This window comes from Oryctolagus cuniculus, chromosome 8, assembly GCF_051225735.1.
Source record: "Oryctolagus cuniculus isolate XC-2025 breed Fujian yellow rabbit chromosome 8, ASM5122573v1, whole genome shotgun sequence".
Lineage (NCBI taxonomy): Eukaryota > Metazoa > Chordata > Mammalia > Lagomorpha > Leporidae > Oryctolagus > Oryctolagus cuniculus.
This window is the reverse complement of record NC_142874.1, coordinates 84,512,979-84,532,877: the sequence shown is the minus strand read 5'-3', so window position 1 is coordinate 84,532,877 and position 19,899 is coordinate 84,512,979. Positions and strand designations below refer to the sequence as shown.

Here is a 19,899-nt window from a genome sequence, read left to right as displayed (position 1 = left end):
AAAAGAACCAGTGCATGTTTTTCTTCAAATAAATAAAAATACCCAAATAAAACTTTTAAGAAATTGGATGTGCATCTGTGGCAGGATATCTAGGGCCAATAAAGTAACATGTGTTTTTGTGGTTCAGCCTGTTGTTAGTAGAGAAACCCAAGATCTGTCTGATTATGATTAGAAATCATTACACATCTGCTACAGATAAGGTTGTCTTCTAGACTTCATGGAAGGAGCACGAGAATGAGATAGGCACCATATTTTCCGTTGGCCCTTAGATTATCTGGGGGAATAAGGCATATTTCCCCAGCCAAAAAAATTAATACAGCTGAATGATTGGTCTAAATAGAATACAAGAAATGTCATAAGACCTCATATAAGTAATTGCCAACTGAAAGATGCATACTCTCAAAGGGAATGGAGGGGTTTCAGGGATCAGCTAGCCCAACTTCTTCATTTTACAAGGTGAGGAATATAAGGATCAGGAGTCTAAGTGAGTTATTCAAAGTCACACAACACGCCAGTGACTAGTCTTGGACCACAATCCACATGCGGGCTCCCTGGTAGGTAAGCGTGAAGGAGGGAGTGAGAGCCTCCTGCTGGAGTTGGGAGGAAAGTTCATGAGATACCAGGACAATACCCTTGCTTTGGTGGGGAACAGAGCAGAGTGAAGTTGTGGTTGTTCTGTGCTCTGGGCACCAGGAGGACTGTTGGACTTAAATGTGAGCCCACAAACAGGATGAGGGAGGAGAAGGAAGGAAGCAGCTGTGTCCCTTATCTGTGCTAACGAGAACTCACTCTTGCTTTTGTGAGAGAAGCCACTAACCTTAGAGTCCCTGACAGGATAATATTAGAGATGCTGTGTGCTACAGGATATTTTCTGAGAGTAACTAAAAGCCGTAAAGTGGCCAGTCTGCACATCTGGTACCTATGCAACCACACTGAAGTAAAAGGGAGAAGTAACTAAGGCTTTACCTCTGTGAAATCAGCTGTTCCAACACAGAGTCCCAGGAAATGGTTTGCATGATTGGGGATAGGCATTTTGTGTACAAGAAAATCTCTTTTGGTCTGGAGTAATAATGGCTAACAAAAGGATTTTTTAAAGTGAGCCAGATGTATGATGTGGTATGCAATTATCAATGGCCCTTCTCTCTCCAGGGCTAGCATATTTTCTTTCTCTCATTCATTCATTTATTTATTAGTTTAGCCATACCTTCATTACCTTATTATTTGGGTATTTATTAATTGAATAACAGCAATGCACCAATGAAGGAACTATGTATCCATAATAGCATTAAATCCTCAAAGGGTGAGGCAGGTGTTTGGCCTGGAAGTTAAGACACAGATAGGATGCCCGTGTCCCACATCAGAGTATCTAGGTTTGATCCCCAGATCCAGCTCCTGATTCTAGCTTCCTGCTGTAGTGGGCCCTGGAATACAGCAGTGATGACTCAAATAGTTGAGTTCCTGGCTCCTGGCTTTGACACCAGAAAGGAGGAGGGGTATTATAGATATTTGGGGAGCGAACTAGTGGATGAGAGTTTTATCTCTCTCAAAATCCATAAAGGTAAATTTTCATTTCTCCAATTAAGATATTAAGAAAATTGGTCATCAAATGTAAAATAACTTTCCCAAAGCCAAGCATCAACAAGTAGTTATAATTGGAACTCAAAGGTGTTCATTTCCAAAGCTTACCCTCATAAAAATCAAGAAGATTTACTGCCTTTCTTACTAGAGCTGATGTAAAATATGCTCAATGCAGAATCATGTAACAAATTAAAACTGAATTCAGTTGTAATAATTATGAAAATCATAATGGCCTCCTCTGTGTTGAACCTACTTAAAAGGACATTTTAAGTGTCACCTGTGCATAGTAACAGAGCTTGTATATGGCTGTTCTTAGAATAAGCTTGGAGCAGGATGACAGATGCCAACTGTTCTTAGGCCCTCTATGGATGGTGGGTCTTCTCATATTTTCCCATATTCCCAAGGCCCCTCTAGTTGTAACAGTCCTTGAATAATAGCACCACAGTTCCTACCATGGGGGCAGTTCCTTCAGGAGATGGGACAGGCCTGGCTTGGAGAATCGGACCTCAGATTCCCTAGTTTGTTGACTTTGGTAATGAGCCCCTTTTAAGGTTTCTTCCCTCTAAAGGCATCTGCTAGAAGAGAACCTTTAAATTGTCTGGAAATGAGAGATTCGTAGTTTGAAAACCTTGATATTAGCTAGAAATTGGATTTAAAAAACTGAGATTCCAATGTCATGATATTAAATTACCTGGTAACTTACGCAATTAAAAGATCTCAAGTAGGGTAGTTGCACTCCGTAGTGGTTGAGGAAAAGACAGACCCAAATGATTGCCTCAAATGGTAGGAAGAAAGTTCATTGACAATTCCACTGGCAACACTATTATTTAGTATGAAGGAATCCTGAGTCCTGAAGTCAATTGCTAGTGACAAAGAATGAAGGGGCTAAAAATTAAGACATCTGTTCATGCAGTCTTTTTTTTTTTTTTAAAGATTTATTTATTTATTTGAAAGTCAGAGTTACACAGAGAGAAGAGAGGCAGAGAGAGAGAGAGAGGGAGAGAGAGGTCTTCTATCCAATAGTTCACTCCCCAGTTGGCTGCAATGGCTGGAGCTGTGCCAATCCGAATCCAGGAGCCAAGAGCTTCTTCCAGGTCTCCCACATGGGTGCAGGGGCCCATAGACTTGGGCCACCTTCTACTGCTTTCCCAGGCCATAGCAGAGAGCTGGATTGGAAGAGGAGCAGCCGGGTCTTGAACCGACGCTTCAGGCCAGGGCATTAACCTGCTGTGCCACAGTGCTGGCCCCGTGTAATCTTTTGAGGTTACAAAAACTCCGATAAGGTAAAAGTCATTCTTCTGGGATTCTTGTTGGACAACACTTTTCCTCAGAGTAGGGTGCATGTTCCTCTAAGACAGGAGTGGGCAACTTTTTTTCTGCTGAGTACCATACATAAGTATCAACTTAAAAATTAACTTGGGATAGATTTATTAAATTTGGAGTTCTGCCTATGGTTGCCTTGGCAAGGCCAGACCAAATGGTTTCACAGGCCTTATATGACCCACGGACATCCTCCATCCTTGCTCTAAGAGGATCCCTTTGCCACAGGGACCCTTAGATGATGGGTATAAAGAGAAGGACATTGCACTCTAGATTAAGAGGAATGCCTGAACTTGTGTGAACCCAATGTCCTTGCTGGTCTTGGCTTCTCATTACCAACACTGAAGTTTGAGGTTTGCTTTCTGGCTGAATCCAGTAGAAATGTATTACTATGTGAACACCTTGGGGGGGCCTGAAAAGCTAACTTCCAGCAATCTTGTTTTGAGACAGCTCCAGTTAGTGTTTATGTCATACTTCTTTTGCATCATCTAACCCCTGCTTGAGAATTTAGAGATGATGTCACACTGAGATTGGAACTGACAGTTTCATCTCCTCTGGTCACAAGCAAGTGGCTTCAGAATTCCTTCCATCCCACCAAGGGAGAAGTGTCCAAGTGAGGACAGAATTTGACACATTTGACACATTGAGTTCAAAAATATCTTCGATGAAGAAGAGTTCATGCTATGACTACTTCATCTGGGGACAAAATTATCTGAAACGTGGCATTAGGGTATAAATGGTTTTTAGGTGTATCTTGCCCTGAGTTGTCAGTGAGCAAAGCAGTCATGACCCAGCATAGGCCCTGAGCCTGTTTGCCCCCTGCCTCCTCTGTGTCTAGCCTCTGAGGAAGAATGCACGTCAAGCCTTGTTCCTTGTGCTGAAGCTAAGGTTAGCCTCAGATATGCCTCCTGGAGAAGGTCTCCTTGACATTTTGTGGAACAAGGAGCAGGAAGTGGGCCTGCTCCGTGTTTCTGGGCATGCCTGTTTCCTGCCGACTTTGCCCACAAGAACAAGGTGGTTAGGCCCTTATGGTGTTTGTTGAATGAAATCGATGTGGTTGCATTTTCTAGTTTGTAAAAGATACAGGGCAAGCAGGAAGCACATGGAGATGGGTGTAGGAGGCTCTTCTTTGTCCTGTGTCCCCTCTGCCTGCCTTCCCACATGCTCTAGGGAACTCTTCAGAAGCCCTTACTAGCTCCTTTAAAAACAAAATGTATTTGTTTGAAGGCAGAGTGAGAGTGAGTGAATGAGTGAGAGAGAGAGAGAGAAAGCGAGAAAGCAAGAAAGCTCTCCCATTCTTTGCTGTACTCCCCATATGGCACAATAGCTGGAGCTAGGCTAAGCCAAAGCTGGGAGATTGGAACTCAGTCCAGGTCTGCCATGTGGGTGGCAGGGACCCAACCACTTGATCTATTTCTTGCTGACCCCCAGGGTTTACACTAGCAGGAAGCTGGAGTTGAGAGTCAGAGCCAGGCATAAAGCACAGGCACTTTGATTTGGGACGTGGCTGTCTTAATTGGCTTCCTAACCACCAGGCTAAATGCTCCTCCTGAGTTATTATTTTTTTAATGTAATAAGCAGCAAATAATGTTTCAGTGCTCACACTTGTCTCACAATCGTATGGAAGAAATGCAAGCCAACATAAATCTCCTCTACTGTCCTGGGCTGATTTGTCTCCCTCCTTCCCAGGATCTGTGACCTAAGAGGTTGATGCCTCTTTTGCCTCTGGCCTCTCTTATTCCATTGGGAGATTAGAGTTTGTGAGGAGAAAGAGATAGTGATATTCATACCTTGGCTCTGTCTCTACCAGGCATCTGACACAGTCCCTTTTTACCTTATTCTGTCACTGTGTTTTTTAATTGCTTGGGATGAATATTCAGATGCTAATTAAAAGCTTTTAAGAAAATAGAATTTGTGGGCTTGTTGGAGCTAACTAGTGTGTGTATGGGGTGGGAGGTGGAGTTTGACAGAGAGAAAGCAAAAGAGAGATGGGTAGTAGCTTAGAGTGCCTATCTTTGCATTGTCAGGAGCAGGGAAAAAGAATATTTTTATTGAAAAGTAAGGTTGTTATAACAAACCCCTTTATATTGCATACATTTTAGGAAATCTGTCATTGAAGGGAGTAATCTAAGTGGAAAGCATCGTGAAATAATCATAAAGAAGAACATTTCCCAACCACGAGGAATTGCTGTTCATCCAGTGGCCAAGTAGGTAGTTATGAAGACGAGACACCTTGTATAAGGATCATGTGTCAGCTCATGTTTGATAAACGAGTGGTCAAATAGGGCCAGCCTGCATTTCTCATCCTTTTAATATCCTTTTTTAAAAGACTTATTTATTTATTTATTTTTGAAAGAGAGAGTTACAGAGAGAGAGAGGGAGAGACAGAGACAGACGGTTCTTCCTCCCACTGGTTCACTCTGCTAATGGCCACAATAGCTGGAGGTAGGCCAGTCTGAAGCCAGAAGCCAGGAGCTTCTTGAAGGTGTCCTACATGGCCATTTTCCACTGCTTCCCCAGGCCCAGGCTGCTGGATTGGAGGTGGAGCAGCTGAGATTCAAACCTGCGCCCATATGGGATGCTGGCTTTGCAGGTGGCAGCTTTACCTGCTACACCACATACAAGCCACCTTCTAATATCTTTTGACTTCTATTGTTGAATAATAATTTTTTAAAAATACTGTTCTATTTTAAATGAATTCAATTCCTTTTTGAAAAGATATAGGCTTAATTCATTCACTACTTAGACTTAAGCCAATTACCTACTTTCTTAAAACAAAACAAAACAAAAAACTAGGAGGCCAGCCTTGTGGCACAGTGGGTTAAGATACCACTTACAGCCCTATCATTCCATACCAGAGTACCCATTTGAGTCTCAGCTGCTCCACTTCCAATCTAGCTTCCTGCTAATGCACCTAGGAAGGCAGCGGAGGATAGCCCAAGCGTTTGGGCCCCTGCAAACCCATTGGGAGACCTTGTTGGAGTTTCTGGCTCTTGGCTTCAGTCTGGCTCAGCTCTGGCTATTGTGGCCATCTGGGGAGAGAACCAGTGGATAGAATCTCTCTCTCTCTTTTTTTGTCTTTCCTTCTTTCTTTGTTGCTTTACCTTTCAAATTCATAAAAAAAATAAGTTTTTAAGAATAAAATAAAATCTACATTATTATATAAACCATTGTAGTAAACCATATTTGGATTGTATTACTTATGAATTACATTGAGAAAAATTATAAGATGACCTCAAATGATAGATCATTCCTAGATTTAGGTAAGAAGAAACAGGGATTATGAAAGATTAAAAGATGATGTTAATTATGAAATTATTGACAAATTTTCATTTAAAGGTTGGAATTCAGGAGAATAAAGGATCACTCCCTAATTTGTTAAAAAGCAAGGATAAAACCCAACCTTATTTTATTTATGATGGAAATTTCATGATGACCTATGAGAGATAATATATTGGTAGTTAATTAATAATTGATTTGGAGTGAGCCATGATAAAATGCTGAGAATGTAATAGTCTCTTAACAGGCTAACAGAAAGATAATAAGCCATACTGACTTCCAAAAACTGTGCTCAGCACCTGATTTATGCAATTTCAAATTAAAATTGAGTTAATACACTATACAGAACTAGATGACAAACAAATATTATCCCTTTATTTTGTGGCTTTTCATGTGCAATTAGTTTTACATATGTGTAACAAGAATAGGCTGCAGGATTTCTTTGCAATTTGTAGCATACAATGCTAATTTAATAATATTCACTCAAGCACACTTTCAATTAATACTAGTAGTAATTCCTTTGATCTAATGATCTGAGCCTTATTTCAGCATTTCTTATCCAAGATACTTTACATAAACAAGAGCTAATTATTTTGTTTTTCAAAGTTATTTGTCCAACAAATAGTGCTAGTGCTATATATTTTTTTCCTTCTATATTCCTTGCTGTCCTATTTTGGTAGATTCTGAAGTGATTTACCTTAATATTTTCATTGCTGAAAGAATGGAAGAATTTTTCATGCAGAGTTTATCTGTTGTATGCTTCCTTGATTAAAGGAGATTATTCTGGACTGATTTGGGGATCAGTCCACGGATTGAAAGTTCTTCCCTTCAAGGCTCTGACCGACTGATCATAGCCAGCTCTGATCTGATTGGGCCCAGTGGAATCACGATTGACTACTTGACTGACAAATTGTATTGGTGCGATGCCGAGAAGTCGACGATTGAAATGGCCAATCTGGATGGTTCAAAACGCCAAAGGCTTGCCCAGAATGATGTAGGTGAGGCTTTGGAGTGGGTGATTTCTTCATCTTGCTAAATGTTCATGAATGTTAAATTCAAAGTACATTTACATATATATATATATATATATACACACACGCACACACACAACATTCACACACACACATCCTTAAAATATAGTGAGAAAGACAGCCTTCTCCAGGAAATCATTTCTCTTTTCCAATAGTTTCCAAAGTCAGAATGAAAATATTAACATTTTCTAAATTTCTTTAGGAATAAGAACTTAATTAGTTATTACCTTTTGTTATGTTTTAGAAAATGTCATTTCAGGATTGGGTTAAGATGGAAGAGTAGAGAGAGAGCTTGCTGCTCTAGTCTAGGAGAATATAATTTAGAAAGAGTGTAGTCTCAGGGAAGAGTTGGGGAGAAAACAGCAGGGGAAACACTATGCAAATTGGAGGGACAAGGTGGACCTTTGAGGTGGGTGAAGACACTTACAACTGAGGACCATAACAGCTGGGAGCCTCCACAACAGCATTGGGGTGTGAGGTGAGACCAGATTGAAGCAGCCCAAGCCACTGGCAAAAAAGCTGAAGGAAGAGCCTGGAGGGAATCTAGCTTGGGGTCCCATGGGGAATAGTGTCCCTGCCAAACTAGAGGAGAAAAAACAAAAGGGGATTATGTTTTCTCTCTCCCCCATCACTCTGCAATGACATCCTGTAACAAGCTGATGGAGAGCAGAATGGATTAAAAAACAAAATCCATCTATTTGCTGCCTACAAGAAACATATCTCACCAACAAAGATGCAAGCAGAGTGAAAGTGAAAGGATGGAAAAAGATATCCTATGTAGCAGAAACCAAAAAGGAGCTGATGTAGCCATCCTAATATCAGACAAAATAAACTTTAACACAAAAACTGTTAAAAGAGACAAAAAAAGGGCACTATGTGATGATTAAGGGATCCACTCAACAGGAAGATGTGACTGTTATAAACGTATATGCACCTAATTACAGAACACTAGGCTATTTAAAAGAAATGTTAAAGGATCTCCAGAGAGACATAGATTCAAATACAATAGTAATGGGGGATTTCAATACTCACTTTCAGCAATGGACAGATCAGCTAGATAGAAAATCAGCAAGGAAACAACAGAATTAATCGACACTATGAACTAAATGGACCTTACAGATATCTACAGAACTTTTCTTCCTACAGTTGCAGAATATATTCTCCTCAGCAGTGCATTGAACTTTCTCTAGGATTGACCACATTCTAGGCCATAAAGTAAGTCTCAGCCAATTAAAAAAAATCAAAATCATACCATGAATCTTCTTGGATCATAATGGAATGAAGCTGTAAATCAGCAAGTCAGAAATCTCTAGAACATATGCAAACACATGGAGACTGAACAACATGCTCCAGAATGAACAGTGGGTCATAGTAGAAATGAAAAGAGAAATAAAAAAATTTCTGGAAACAAAGGAAGATGACAATACAATGTATCAAAATGTATGGGATACAGCAAAATTGTGTTAAGAAGAAAGTTTATAACAATTGATGCCTACATTAAGAAATTGGAAAGGCACGAAATAAATGAGCTATCAATGCATCTCATGGATCTAGACAAATAAGAGCAAACCAACCCCAGACTTGTAGGGAAAAGAAATAATTAAAACTAGAGAAGAAATGAACAAAATTGAAACAACAACAACAACAAAATCAATACAAAAGATCAGCAAAACGAAGAGCTGGTTTTTTGAAAAAATAAACAAAATTGACACACCATTTGCTAGGTAACCAAAAAAAGGAGAGAGAAGACCCAAATCAATAAAATTAGAGATTAAAAAGGAAATGTAGCAACAGACATCACAGAAATAAAAAGAATCATCAGAAATTACTAAAAAGAGCTGTATGGCAATAAACTGGGAAACCTGAAAGAAGCAGATAGATTCCTGGACACATACAACCTCCCTAAATTGAGCCATGAAGATGTAGAAAACATAAACAAACCAATTACCAAGAAGGAAATTGAATCAGTAATAAAGACCCTCCCAACAAAGAAAAGTCCAGGACCAGATGGCTTCACTTCTGAATTCTGCCAGACATTTGAAGAAGAACTAACTCCAATTTTTCTCAAGTCATTCAATACAATTGAAAAGGAGGGAATCTTCCAAAATTCTTTCTATGAAACCAGCATAACCTGAATTCCTAAACCTCAGAAAGATGCAACAGAGAAAGAGAATGACAGACCGAGTTCTCTGATGACAGACCAATTTCCCTGATGAACATAGATGCAAAATCCTCAACAAAATTCTGGACAATAGAATCCATCAACACATTAGAAAGATCATCCACCCAGACCAAGTGGGATTTATCTCTGGTATGCAGGGATGGTTTAACATTTGCAAATCAATTAATGTGATACATCACATTAACAAACTGAAGAATAAAAATCATATGATTATCTTAATAGATGAAGAGAAAGCATTTGATAAAGTACAGCACCCTTTCATGTTGAAAACTGTAAACAAATTGGATATAGAAGGAAAATTCCTCAACACAAGGCAATTTATGACAGACTCACAGCCAGCATCCTATTGAATGGGGAAAAGTTGGAAGCATTCCCACTGAGATCTGGAACCAGACAGGGATGCCCACTCTCACCATTACTATTCAGTATAGCCCTGAAAGTTTTAACCAGAACCATTAGGCAGGAAAAAGAAATCAGAGAGATATAAGTTGGGAAAGAGAAAGTCAAATTATCCCCATTTTCAGATGATATGATTATATAGGGGATCCAAAAGACTCTACCAAGAGACTATTGGAACTCATAGAAGAGTTTGATAATGTAGCAGGATATAAAATCAACACACAAAATCAACAGCTTTTGTATGCACAGATAATGCCATGGCTGAGAAAGAACTAAGATCAATCTCATTCAAAATAGCTACAGAAAAATTAAAATAACTTGGAATAAATTTAACCAAGGATGTCAAAGATCTCTATGATGAGAATTACAAAACATCAAAAAAAGAAATAGAAGAAGATACCAAAAAATGGGAAAATCTTCCTGTTAATGGATTGGAAGAATCAATATCATCATACTATCCATTCTTCCTAAATCAAATTACATATTCAATGTGATAACAATCAAAATACCAAAGACATTCTTCTCAAATCTAGAAAAAATGATGCTAAAATTCATATAGAAACACAGGAGACCTTTAATAGCTAAAGCATTCTTACACAACAAAAACAAAGCTGAGGCATCACAATATCCAATTTCAACACATGCTACAAGCCAGTTATAATCAAAACAGCCTGGTACTGGTACAAAACAGATGGACAGACCAGTGGAACAGAATAGAAATGCCAGAAATCAATCCCAGTATCTACAACCAACTTATATTTGACAAAGGAGCCAAAACCAATCCCTGGAGCAAGGACAATCTCTTCAACAAATGGTGAAAAACTGGGAAAACTGGATTTCCTCATGCAGAAATATTAGCAGGACCCCTACCTTACACCTTACACAAAAATCCATTCAAAATGGATTAAAGACCTAAATCTATGACCTGATGCCATCAAATTATTAAAGAACATTGTGGGATCTGGCACTGTGGTGTAGCGGGTAAAGCTGCCGCCTGCATGCTGGCATCCCATGTGGGCACCAGTTCGAGACCTGGCTGCTATACTTCTGATCCAGCTCTCTGCTATGGCTTGGGAAGGCAGTACAGGATGGCCAAGTGCTTGGGCCCCTGCACCCACATGGGTGACCTGGAGGAAGCTCCCGGCTCCTGGCTTTGGATCAGCGCAGCTCTAGCTGTTGCGGCCATTTGTGTGTTGAGCTAATGGATGTAAGACTTCTCTCTCTCTTTACCTCTGCCTCTGCCTCTCTGTAACTCTGACTTTCAAATAAATAAATAAATCTTAAAAAAAAATTAGAGAACATTTGGGAAACCCTGCAAGACATTCACAGAGGCAAAGAGTTCTTGTGAAAGACCCAGAGGCACAGGCAATCAAAGCCAAAATTAACAAATGAGATTACATCAAATTGAGAAACTTCTGTACTGCAAAAGAAAACTCAGGAAAGTGAAGAGGCAACCAACAGAATGAGAGAAATTATTTGCAAACTATGCAACTGATAAAGGATTAATAACCAGAATATAGAGAGAGATCAAGAAAATTCACAAAACAAAACAACCAACCCAGTTAGAAATGGGCCAAAGACTTAAGTAGACAGTTTTCTTTTCTTTTTAAAAGATTTATTAATTTGAAAGTCAGAGTTGCACAGAGAGAGATGGAGAGGCAGAGAAAGAGAGGTTTTTCATCTGCTGGTTCACTTCCCAGTTGGCTGCAATGGCTGGAGCTATGCCAGGATTGAGAAGCTTCCTCTGGGTCTTCCCACGTGGGTGCAGGGGGCCACGGACTTGGGCCATTTTCACTGCTTTCCTAGGCCATAGCAGAGAGCTGGATTGAAAGTAGGGCAGCCGGGACTTGAACCAGCATCCATATGGGATGCCATTCCTGCAGGCAGCAGCTTTACCTGATATGCCACAGTGCTGGCTCCAGACATTTTTCAAAAGAGGAAATCCAAATGTCAACAGGCGCATGAAAAAATGTTCAGTATCAGTAGCTGTCAGGGAAATGCGAATCAAAACCACAATGAGTTTTACCTCACCACAGTTAGAATGGCTTTCATACAGAAATCAACAAACAAATGCTGGTGAGGATGCAGGGAAAGGTAACCTAATCCAGTGTTGATGGGAATGTAAACTGGTAAAGCCATTATGGAAGACCTTTTGGAGATGCTTCAGAAATCTGAACATAGACCTACCATATGCCCCTGCCATCCCACTGCTGGAAATTTACCCAAGGGAAATGAAATCAACAAATAAAAGAGTTATCTGCACCCCATGTTTATTGCAGCTCAGTTCATAATAGCTAGGACATGGAGTCAACCTAAATGCCTGTCAACTAAAGACTGGATAAAGAAATTATGGCATATGTATTCTATGGAATACTACACAGTGGTTAAAAAAAATGAAATATGGTCATTTGCAACAAAATGAAAGAATATGAAAAACATCATACTTAGTGAAATAAGCCAGTCCCAAAGGGACAAATACCATATGTTCTCCCTGATCCGTGATAACTAACAGAGCACCTAAAAGGAAATCTGTAGAAGTGGAATTGACACTTTGAGAAGCAATTATTTGAACAGCCCTTGTCTTGACTGTCAAGGAACAGTGTTGTTTTTTCCCCTCTTCTTCATACTATTTGTTGAACTCTTTACTTAACATAGAGTTAATCTTATATAATAAAGTCAGTTTAAAATAGATCTCAGTAAAAAATGAGTGGAAATAAGATAGGGAGGCATAGGTTTATAACTTTAAATCTATGTAGTTCTGCGTACATTCCTATGGACTTACATCTAAGGGTACAGTTTAAAAACTTGCCATGGGACCCAAAATTCCATTAAGCTAGGTGGTAAAAATGTCATCTTAAGTGTTAAAGTGACCATTTTAAGTGTTAAAATGACCATATAGATAGGATTAAGTGTTAAAGGGATCATATAAAGAAGATCAAGTGTCTGGTAATAATAATAGAATTAAAAAGGAGAGAATGTTCCAACATGGGAAGTAGCCCACACAGCAGACTCATAGAATGACAATTGCTTTAAATAGCTCTCTGACCTCAGAATCAGCCCTTAAGGCATTCTGGTCTGGCTGAAAAGCCCATGAGAGCATTTCAGGCATGGAAAACAAAAACATTTCCTATATGAAGGATCTCTGTGAGTGAGGGCTCAGTGGAAAGAAGTGGCCATCAAAGAAGGATGTACTTTTCTCTGAAGGGAGGAGAGAACGTCCACTATGCTTATGGCCTTGTCTAAATACTGATAGATTGTGAATTCAAAAGGCTTCTGTAGCCTTGGCAGCTCATATCAAGAGCCTCAGGTGATCACTGACATCATACATAAGAGTGTTAGTTGTTAAATTAACAGCAGGAGTCAGTGGGCACTTACTTCCCATGCAGGACTTCTATCCTCAATGAGTTTTATTATGAGAATTAACTGTAATACTTGTTCTCAAACAGTGTGTGTGTGTGTGTGTGTGTGTGTCTATGTGTGTGTGCAAGTTGTTGACATCTTTACTTAGTATAGAGTTGGTCTTCCATGTATAAAGTTAATTGCAACTGAATCTTAATGGAAAATGCGACTGGGTATGGGAGAGGGAGGAGGAAGTGGGGTGAGAGTAGGGGTGGGAGGGCAGGTATGGTGGGAAGAATCAGTATATTCCTAAAGTTGTACTTATGAAATTTGTACTCATTAAATGAAAGACTTATTTGGGGAAAAAAAAAGAAAATATCATTTCACAAAAGTGGTAATCTCACTTTTAGGTATTAATGAATATCAGTCAATTGATATCATGTATGAAGAATAATATTTTCTTCCCTATGGTATTTTGAGAGTTTGCATGGTGTGTTGTGCATTTTCATAAACTTTAAAACATTATAGCCTATGCTTACTAGTAAAAGATGAGTGCAAATGGCCATGAGGTTATATAAGCAGTAGGAGATTCATTTTGACTCAGGAAATCAGCAAAGAGAACATTTGAATTTGGCCATGTGGCAAATAGATGGTAGAGCTTGGTCTTTTTTTTTTTTTTTTTTTTTTTGACAGGCAGAGTGCACAGTGAGAGAGAGAGACAGAGAGAAAGGTCTTCCTTTTTTGCCGTTGGTTCACCCTCCAATGGCCGCCGCGGCTGGCGCGTTGCGGCCCGCGCACTGCGCTGATCCGATGGCAGGAGCCAGGTGCTTCTCCTGGTCTCCCATGGGGTGCAGGGCCCAAGTACTCAGGCCATCCTCCACTGCACTCCCTGGCCACAGCAGAGAGCTGGCCTGGAAGAAGGGCTACTGGGACAGAATCCGGCGCCCTGACCGGGACTAGAACCCGGTGTGCCGGCGCCGCAAGGCGGAGGATTAGCCTAGTGAGCCACGGCGCCGGCCAAGAGCTTGGTCTTAATATGTTGGTACTGCTAGGATATATTGACTGAAATTTATTCTGAATTTACTAGGGAGCTATTGAATATTCTTCAGCAGATGGTATCTTAGGATAACCAATCACTTATGAAACAGGATAAAGGGTAGGTTGGAATTTGGAGAACGGAAATCAGTTAAGAGGCTACATGGGTGTCCATGCAAGAGTTAATGAAGGCCTGACCTAGAACATTGTTATTTAAAAGTGAATTGAAGGCTATTAAAGGTGTTTGTGAATGAGAAATTGAGAGGATTTGGTAACAGATTGGATATAGAACAAGAGAGCCAGGGAGGTGTTAAAGATGATTTGGAGATTTAGACATTATTTGGTTGGGAAGATGAAAAAACATGGTTTCTTGTTTAGGAATAATCTAACAAATTAATAATTTGCAAAAGATATATTTTTGCTTATTCCTTTGGTTTAAAAAGTTTAGAAATGTTTATTTTTACTTACTGAAAGGCAGACAGAGAAAGAGGGAGAGTGAGAACATTATCTGCTGATTCACTCCCTAAGTACCTGCAACAGCCAGAACTCGGCCAGGCTGAAGTCAGAAGCCAGGAACTGAGTCAGGACGTCCCATGTAGGTTGCAGGGAGCCAGCCACTTGCGCCATTACTTGCTGTCTCTGAGGGTACAAATTGGTAGGAAACTGGAATCAGGAGTGGGGCCAGCACTTGAGTCCAGGCACTCCAATAAGAGGAGGGGAGCCTCGTGATGTTCTAGCCACTGCACAGGATTCTCACTCCTCTTTAGTTTTAGAGGTCATAAATGTCTATATTTTCATTATACATGAAATAGAACAAAATAAATTAATTTAAAATTTTATAGAATTCTAAGATTCTTTAAAAATTAAATGCTTACAGTAAATAATAAACTTGTATACAATCTTCAACTTTATCCACTCATGCTCTTTAAAAAATATTTATTGATTCTAAATAGGAAGTAGAGATACAGTGGAGCCTGTGTGATTTTTATGAAATCATGGATAATGGTGGAATATATACAGTATTTTTTAAGATTTATTTTATTTGTTTGAAAGGCAGAGTTAAAGAGAGAGGTAGAGCCAAAGAGGGAGAGGGAGGGAGGGAGGGAAAGAGAGAGAGAGAGAGAGAGAGAAAGAAAGAGATATCTTCCATCTGCTGGTTCACTCCCCAGATGACTGCAATGTCCGGAGTTGAGCTGATCTGAAGCTAGGAGCCAGGAACTTCTTCCAGGTCTCCCACAAGGGTGCATGGACCCAAGGACTTGGGCCATCTTCTACTGCTTTCCCAGGCCATGGCAGAGAGCTGGATTGGAATAGGTGTAGCCAGGACTTGAACTGGTACCCATATGGGATGTTGGCATTGCAGGCTGGGGCTTTAACCCACTGCAAACAGTAGCAACCCCTACATACAGTATTTTTAAAAATACATTGCTTAAATATTTGTAAATGTAAACCTATAGCTTTGGTATAAAAGGGTAGAATGGGATTTGAAAATTCCTAACCAGAATATAAAGACACCATATTCTTTTAAAAAAAAAGCATATCAGATATTTTGTGAATGATATGTGTTTTTACTGTAATCTATAACTAATGACTTTCTATTGATGGGCATTTTCAAATAATTTTGTATTAAATAATCTAACCATTCTCATCATTATAGTGCCATCTACTGGCACTGTCAACTGCCATCTACTGACACCTGTCAACTCTAATTCATTATTTTATTTATTGGGATAAGAGGAGAAAAGAGAGTGTACTCCCAACCACTAGTTCATTACCCAAGCATCTGCAACAGCCTGAGCTAGATCATGGCCAAATCTGGCAGATGGGAATGCAATCCACATCTTCCCAATGGGTGGCAGGAATCTGATTACTGGAGCCATTGCTTCTGTCTCCCAGAATTTGCATTAGTTGGTAAGCTGGAATGAGGAGCCACAGCCTGGAATCAAACTCAGGTACACTGACGTAGATATAAACATTTAACTGCTAGATTGAATACCTACTGCCAGGATTTTTAAAGGAAAGGTTGAAGTAATTCATTCTTAATTTTAAAATGCAACTGATTGTGCCTCTTGTATTTAAAAAATAAGGAAGATTATGTCTAGTTTGGGGTATCTGTTGAAACACTATAGCTAATTTTTTTTAAAATAATAGAAATACCAGGTTTAGTAAGAATTTAAGGGAAAAGGGGAGTCAGTAAGGAACAATAACCTCTTCTGGGAAGATAAGATGCCCTCCTTATTTCCAGGAAAGATATGGGTTGAGTTTAGCCTAAATGGGAGGAAAACTGCGAACAAAACTCTCCAGAGTTGATTTTAAAAGAAATAAAACTTTGGCTGCACAGTCATAAAAAGTACCCCTGATAAACCATGCAGATTGCACATTTGGGTTTGCAGCACACTCTCAGCAACCATTCAACATGTCAGATGCCACTCAAACATCTTCACCTAGGTGCTGTGCAGGTAGTCACACTGGCAGTTCCCCAGGCAGCAGGAAAAAACACAGTTCAGCCTTTGTTATGAGTTAAAGTCATATAGCTAATTCTAACATGTGCCTCAACGTGGATGAACTTTGGGTACATTATGCTAAGTGAAATAAACCAGTCACAGAGAGACAAGTGCTGTACAATTCTGCCTATTTTTTTTTTTTTTTTTTTGGTAAAATGTTCCGTTTATGCTTTAGGAGAACATGAAGATAAATATACCTTACATATTACAAATTTTAATATACAGGAAAGACCCACGCCCTCATTTGTCTAAACAGTCTGCTTAGTTTTTAAACCCTGATGAGCACACGGCAGAACACACAGCAGGTGGCAGACCCGGGTTGGCTCAGCTGGGCTCACTGCACAACAGCACGTGGATACGCATTCAAGATCCCTGCCCAGTGCAGGCGCCAGGGGTCGGGGTTCAGCCAGCTAGGCCGCGAGGGCGTCACTTCCTGAAGCGCTTGAAGAGGGGGTGCACGTGTTTCGTGGTGGCCTTGCTCCGGGATGAGTGGTACTCCATGTATACCGTGTCATCGGCCCCGGACATGGAACTCATGGTGCCGAAGCGGCGTGATGCCTGGCTGGACTTGGAGCCGAATTCTCCAGCAACCACCTCTTCCTCAGCGTCCAGATCGGTGGCTGCCAGCACTTTCTGTAACAGCTGCTGCTGCTCCTCTTTAGTGGAAATATCTGGAGCTGTCACACTATGGAAACAGTAGAATGGTGATTGCCAGAGGATGAAGGGGAAGGAAATGCAGAGCTGTTTGATGGGTTCAGAGTTTCAGGCTTACAAGATGTAAAGGTCTAGAGATCAATTGTGTAACAGTTTATGGATGTACTTACTAGTACTTACTCTCCTGAATGGTTCAGTTAGAAATGGTTAAAATGGCAAACTGTGTGGTACCACAATGAAAAGAAGTATAGATATATGAAAAATCTTGTTGCTATTCTTATGGTTTTACAGTAAGACCCCCTCATCTAAGGTTTTACTTTCCATAGTTTTAGCTACCTATGGTCAGTTGTAGTCTGAAAACATTAAATGGAAAAATGACAGAAATTAGCAATTCATAAATTTTATATAGCTTTTGTTATAGCAAGTAGTTATAATTGTTCTATTATTATTTGTAATCTTTCACTGTGCCTAATATAAAAAATTTACTATATGAATGTATGTATGAGAATACTTCAAAGTTCGTAGGAAATAGAATTAAAAGATAAGTTGATTTTGGTGCCAAAAGTTTTTTAAATCCCTGCATAGTTTTTTCATAATATGTATGCTGCATGAATTTATTTGAAGGTCTCTCATACAGGAAAAAAACAATATATGAATATAGGTTTGGTATTACGAATGATTTCAAGTGTCTGCAGAACACCTTGGATAATTCCTATAGATGGGGGAGACCGCTGTAATTTGGGACAAAAGGCTAAAGAATAAAATGAATCTTAATGATTCTGATCAATAATGAGTAGAGACTCGATGTCACTAAGACAAGTCATTTGAGTTTGCTGCCAGTAGAGGGAAACATTCATTCTAATTCATCAAATCGTTTGTTCATAGGCAAAAATATTGACCTCAGGAATGTGAGTGGACTTGACTCAAACTTCCAAGTTTGGGCCTGTTTAATTTTAGTTTCCAACTGTTTGAGAGAGCATGTTAAAACATTTCCCTGCTTATTAAGTTCGTGAATATATTATCAGAGCTGTTTCAGTGGTGTGAAGACCTGACCTGGGTTTGGTCAAGGTAGGCTCGGAATGAAACCCATTTAGGATTCAATAAGGGCCATGAAAATGGAGGCAGTAGATAATAAATGACTCTTAAAAGCTTGATTTTGTGGCAGGTATTTGGGGGGAGCAGTTAAGATGCCACTTGGAATGCCTGCATTCCATATCACATTTCCTAGATTCCAGTCTCTACTCAACTTTTAATCCCAGCTTCCTGAAAATGTACACCCTGAGAAGTGGGAGGTGATGGCTCAAGTACTTGAGTCCCTGCCACCCATGTGGGAGATCCAGATTGGGTTTCAGACTCCTGACTTTGGCTTGGCACAGCCCTTCTGTTGCAGGCATTTTGGGGAGTGAACCTACAGATTGAAGATTCGCTCTCTCTCTCTCTGTCTATTCCTTTCAAATTAAAAATCAATTGACTAGGAAGGTAAGGAAAGAGACAAGGAGAAGCCAGAGGGGATGAGGAGGTGAAGGTAGGACATTAATAGACTGAGGAATAGTAGCTAGTGGTATGAAAGAGTGAAATGGTAATTATTGATGGATCAAGGGCATAGAGAAGGCAGGAAGGATGACAGCAGGAGCACGTGTCAGTGGACTAATGGTAGGTAAGAGGAGAGAGAAGAAGGGACATGTGTGTGTTGAGGGGGACTAATGCAGGAAAATGTATTGGTAGACATGAGACTTTGGGGAGACTGTTAATTGTTTTAAATATTTGAAACATTTTTAACCTGTGGATTTGGTCTACTGTGTGTAACTACCACTCAAAAGACAAGGAACCCAGGGCAAAGAGCATAGCATAAAATTAACTCACTGGAGCTTAATATGTAAATAGTGACAGATGTGCTGATCACAGTAAATGCCCACCTTACCTACTTCTTGGTGCATTTAAATCAGCCTACATTCTCTCACTTTCCGAAGGTTGGATGATAATGGGCTTTCCTAGGACTTCATACGGCCAGGCTCCCATTCTCAAATGAGGGGTCCTTTATTCTATGGGTTCTCCTTTACGTGATTGTAAACCAATAGCTTGTACCTTATCTGAGCAGCCAAAGTCCTGCTTTAGTATTGGAACTGTGTTAGTTTCAAACCTGTCTTTTTGTAAATTTTCATCACCAAGATAAGGGTATACCTAATGGGTCTGAATTATTTCCAGGTCATCCATTTGCTGTAGCTGTTTTTGAGGATCATGTGTGGTTCTCAGATTGGGCTATGCCATCGGTAATAAGAATGAACAAGAGGACTGGCAAAAACAGGGTACGTCTGCGAGGCAGCATGCTGAAGCCCTCATCACTGGTTGTGGTCCATCCATTGGCAAAACCAGGTACACGGGAGAAGTAACGCAGTCATTCCTTGGCTACATAATCTGTGACTATTTTAATTGATGGTGGGCAGCAGGGGCAGAGTAATCTGCAGAGATATTAACATTTTTTGAGATTTGGACTTCATTTAAACTAAGACGGTCTGGTAGTTTGGTAACTTAGTCTTTATCCTCAATTTGGTAATTTTGGTAATTTGGGCCTTTATCC

At 39.9% G+C, this 19,899-nt stretch overlaps 1 protein-coding gene across 32 annotated transcripts in view; it reads left to right on the top strand.

The window, feature by feature from the left end:
• Positions 1 to 19,899, top strand: part of EGF (epidermal growth factor) — a 97,305-nt gene that overhangs the window by 42,508 nt on the left and 34,898 nt on the right. For 14 of the 32 annotated variants that reach the window (XM_089302937.1, XM_089302935.1, XM_070047750.2 and 11 more), the window contains 3 exons: positions 5,001 to 5,105; positions 6,952 to 7,175; positions 19,527 to 19,694. In XM_089302937.1, coding sequence (XP_089159063.1) covers positions 5,001 to 5,105; positions 6,952 to 7,175; positions 19,527 to 19,694 — 497 coding nt within the window. The remainder of the gene's footprint in view (positions 1 to 5,000; positions 5,106 to 6,951; positions 7,176 to 19,526; positions 19,695 to 19,899) is intronic. The other 18 variants (XR_016212312.1, XR_016212320.1, XR_016212319.1 and 15 more) reach the window with 7 other exon arrangements.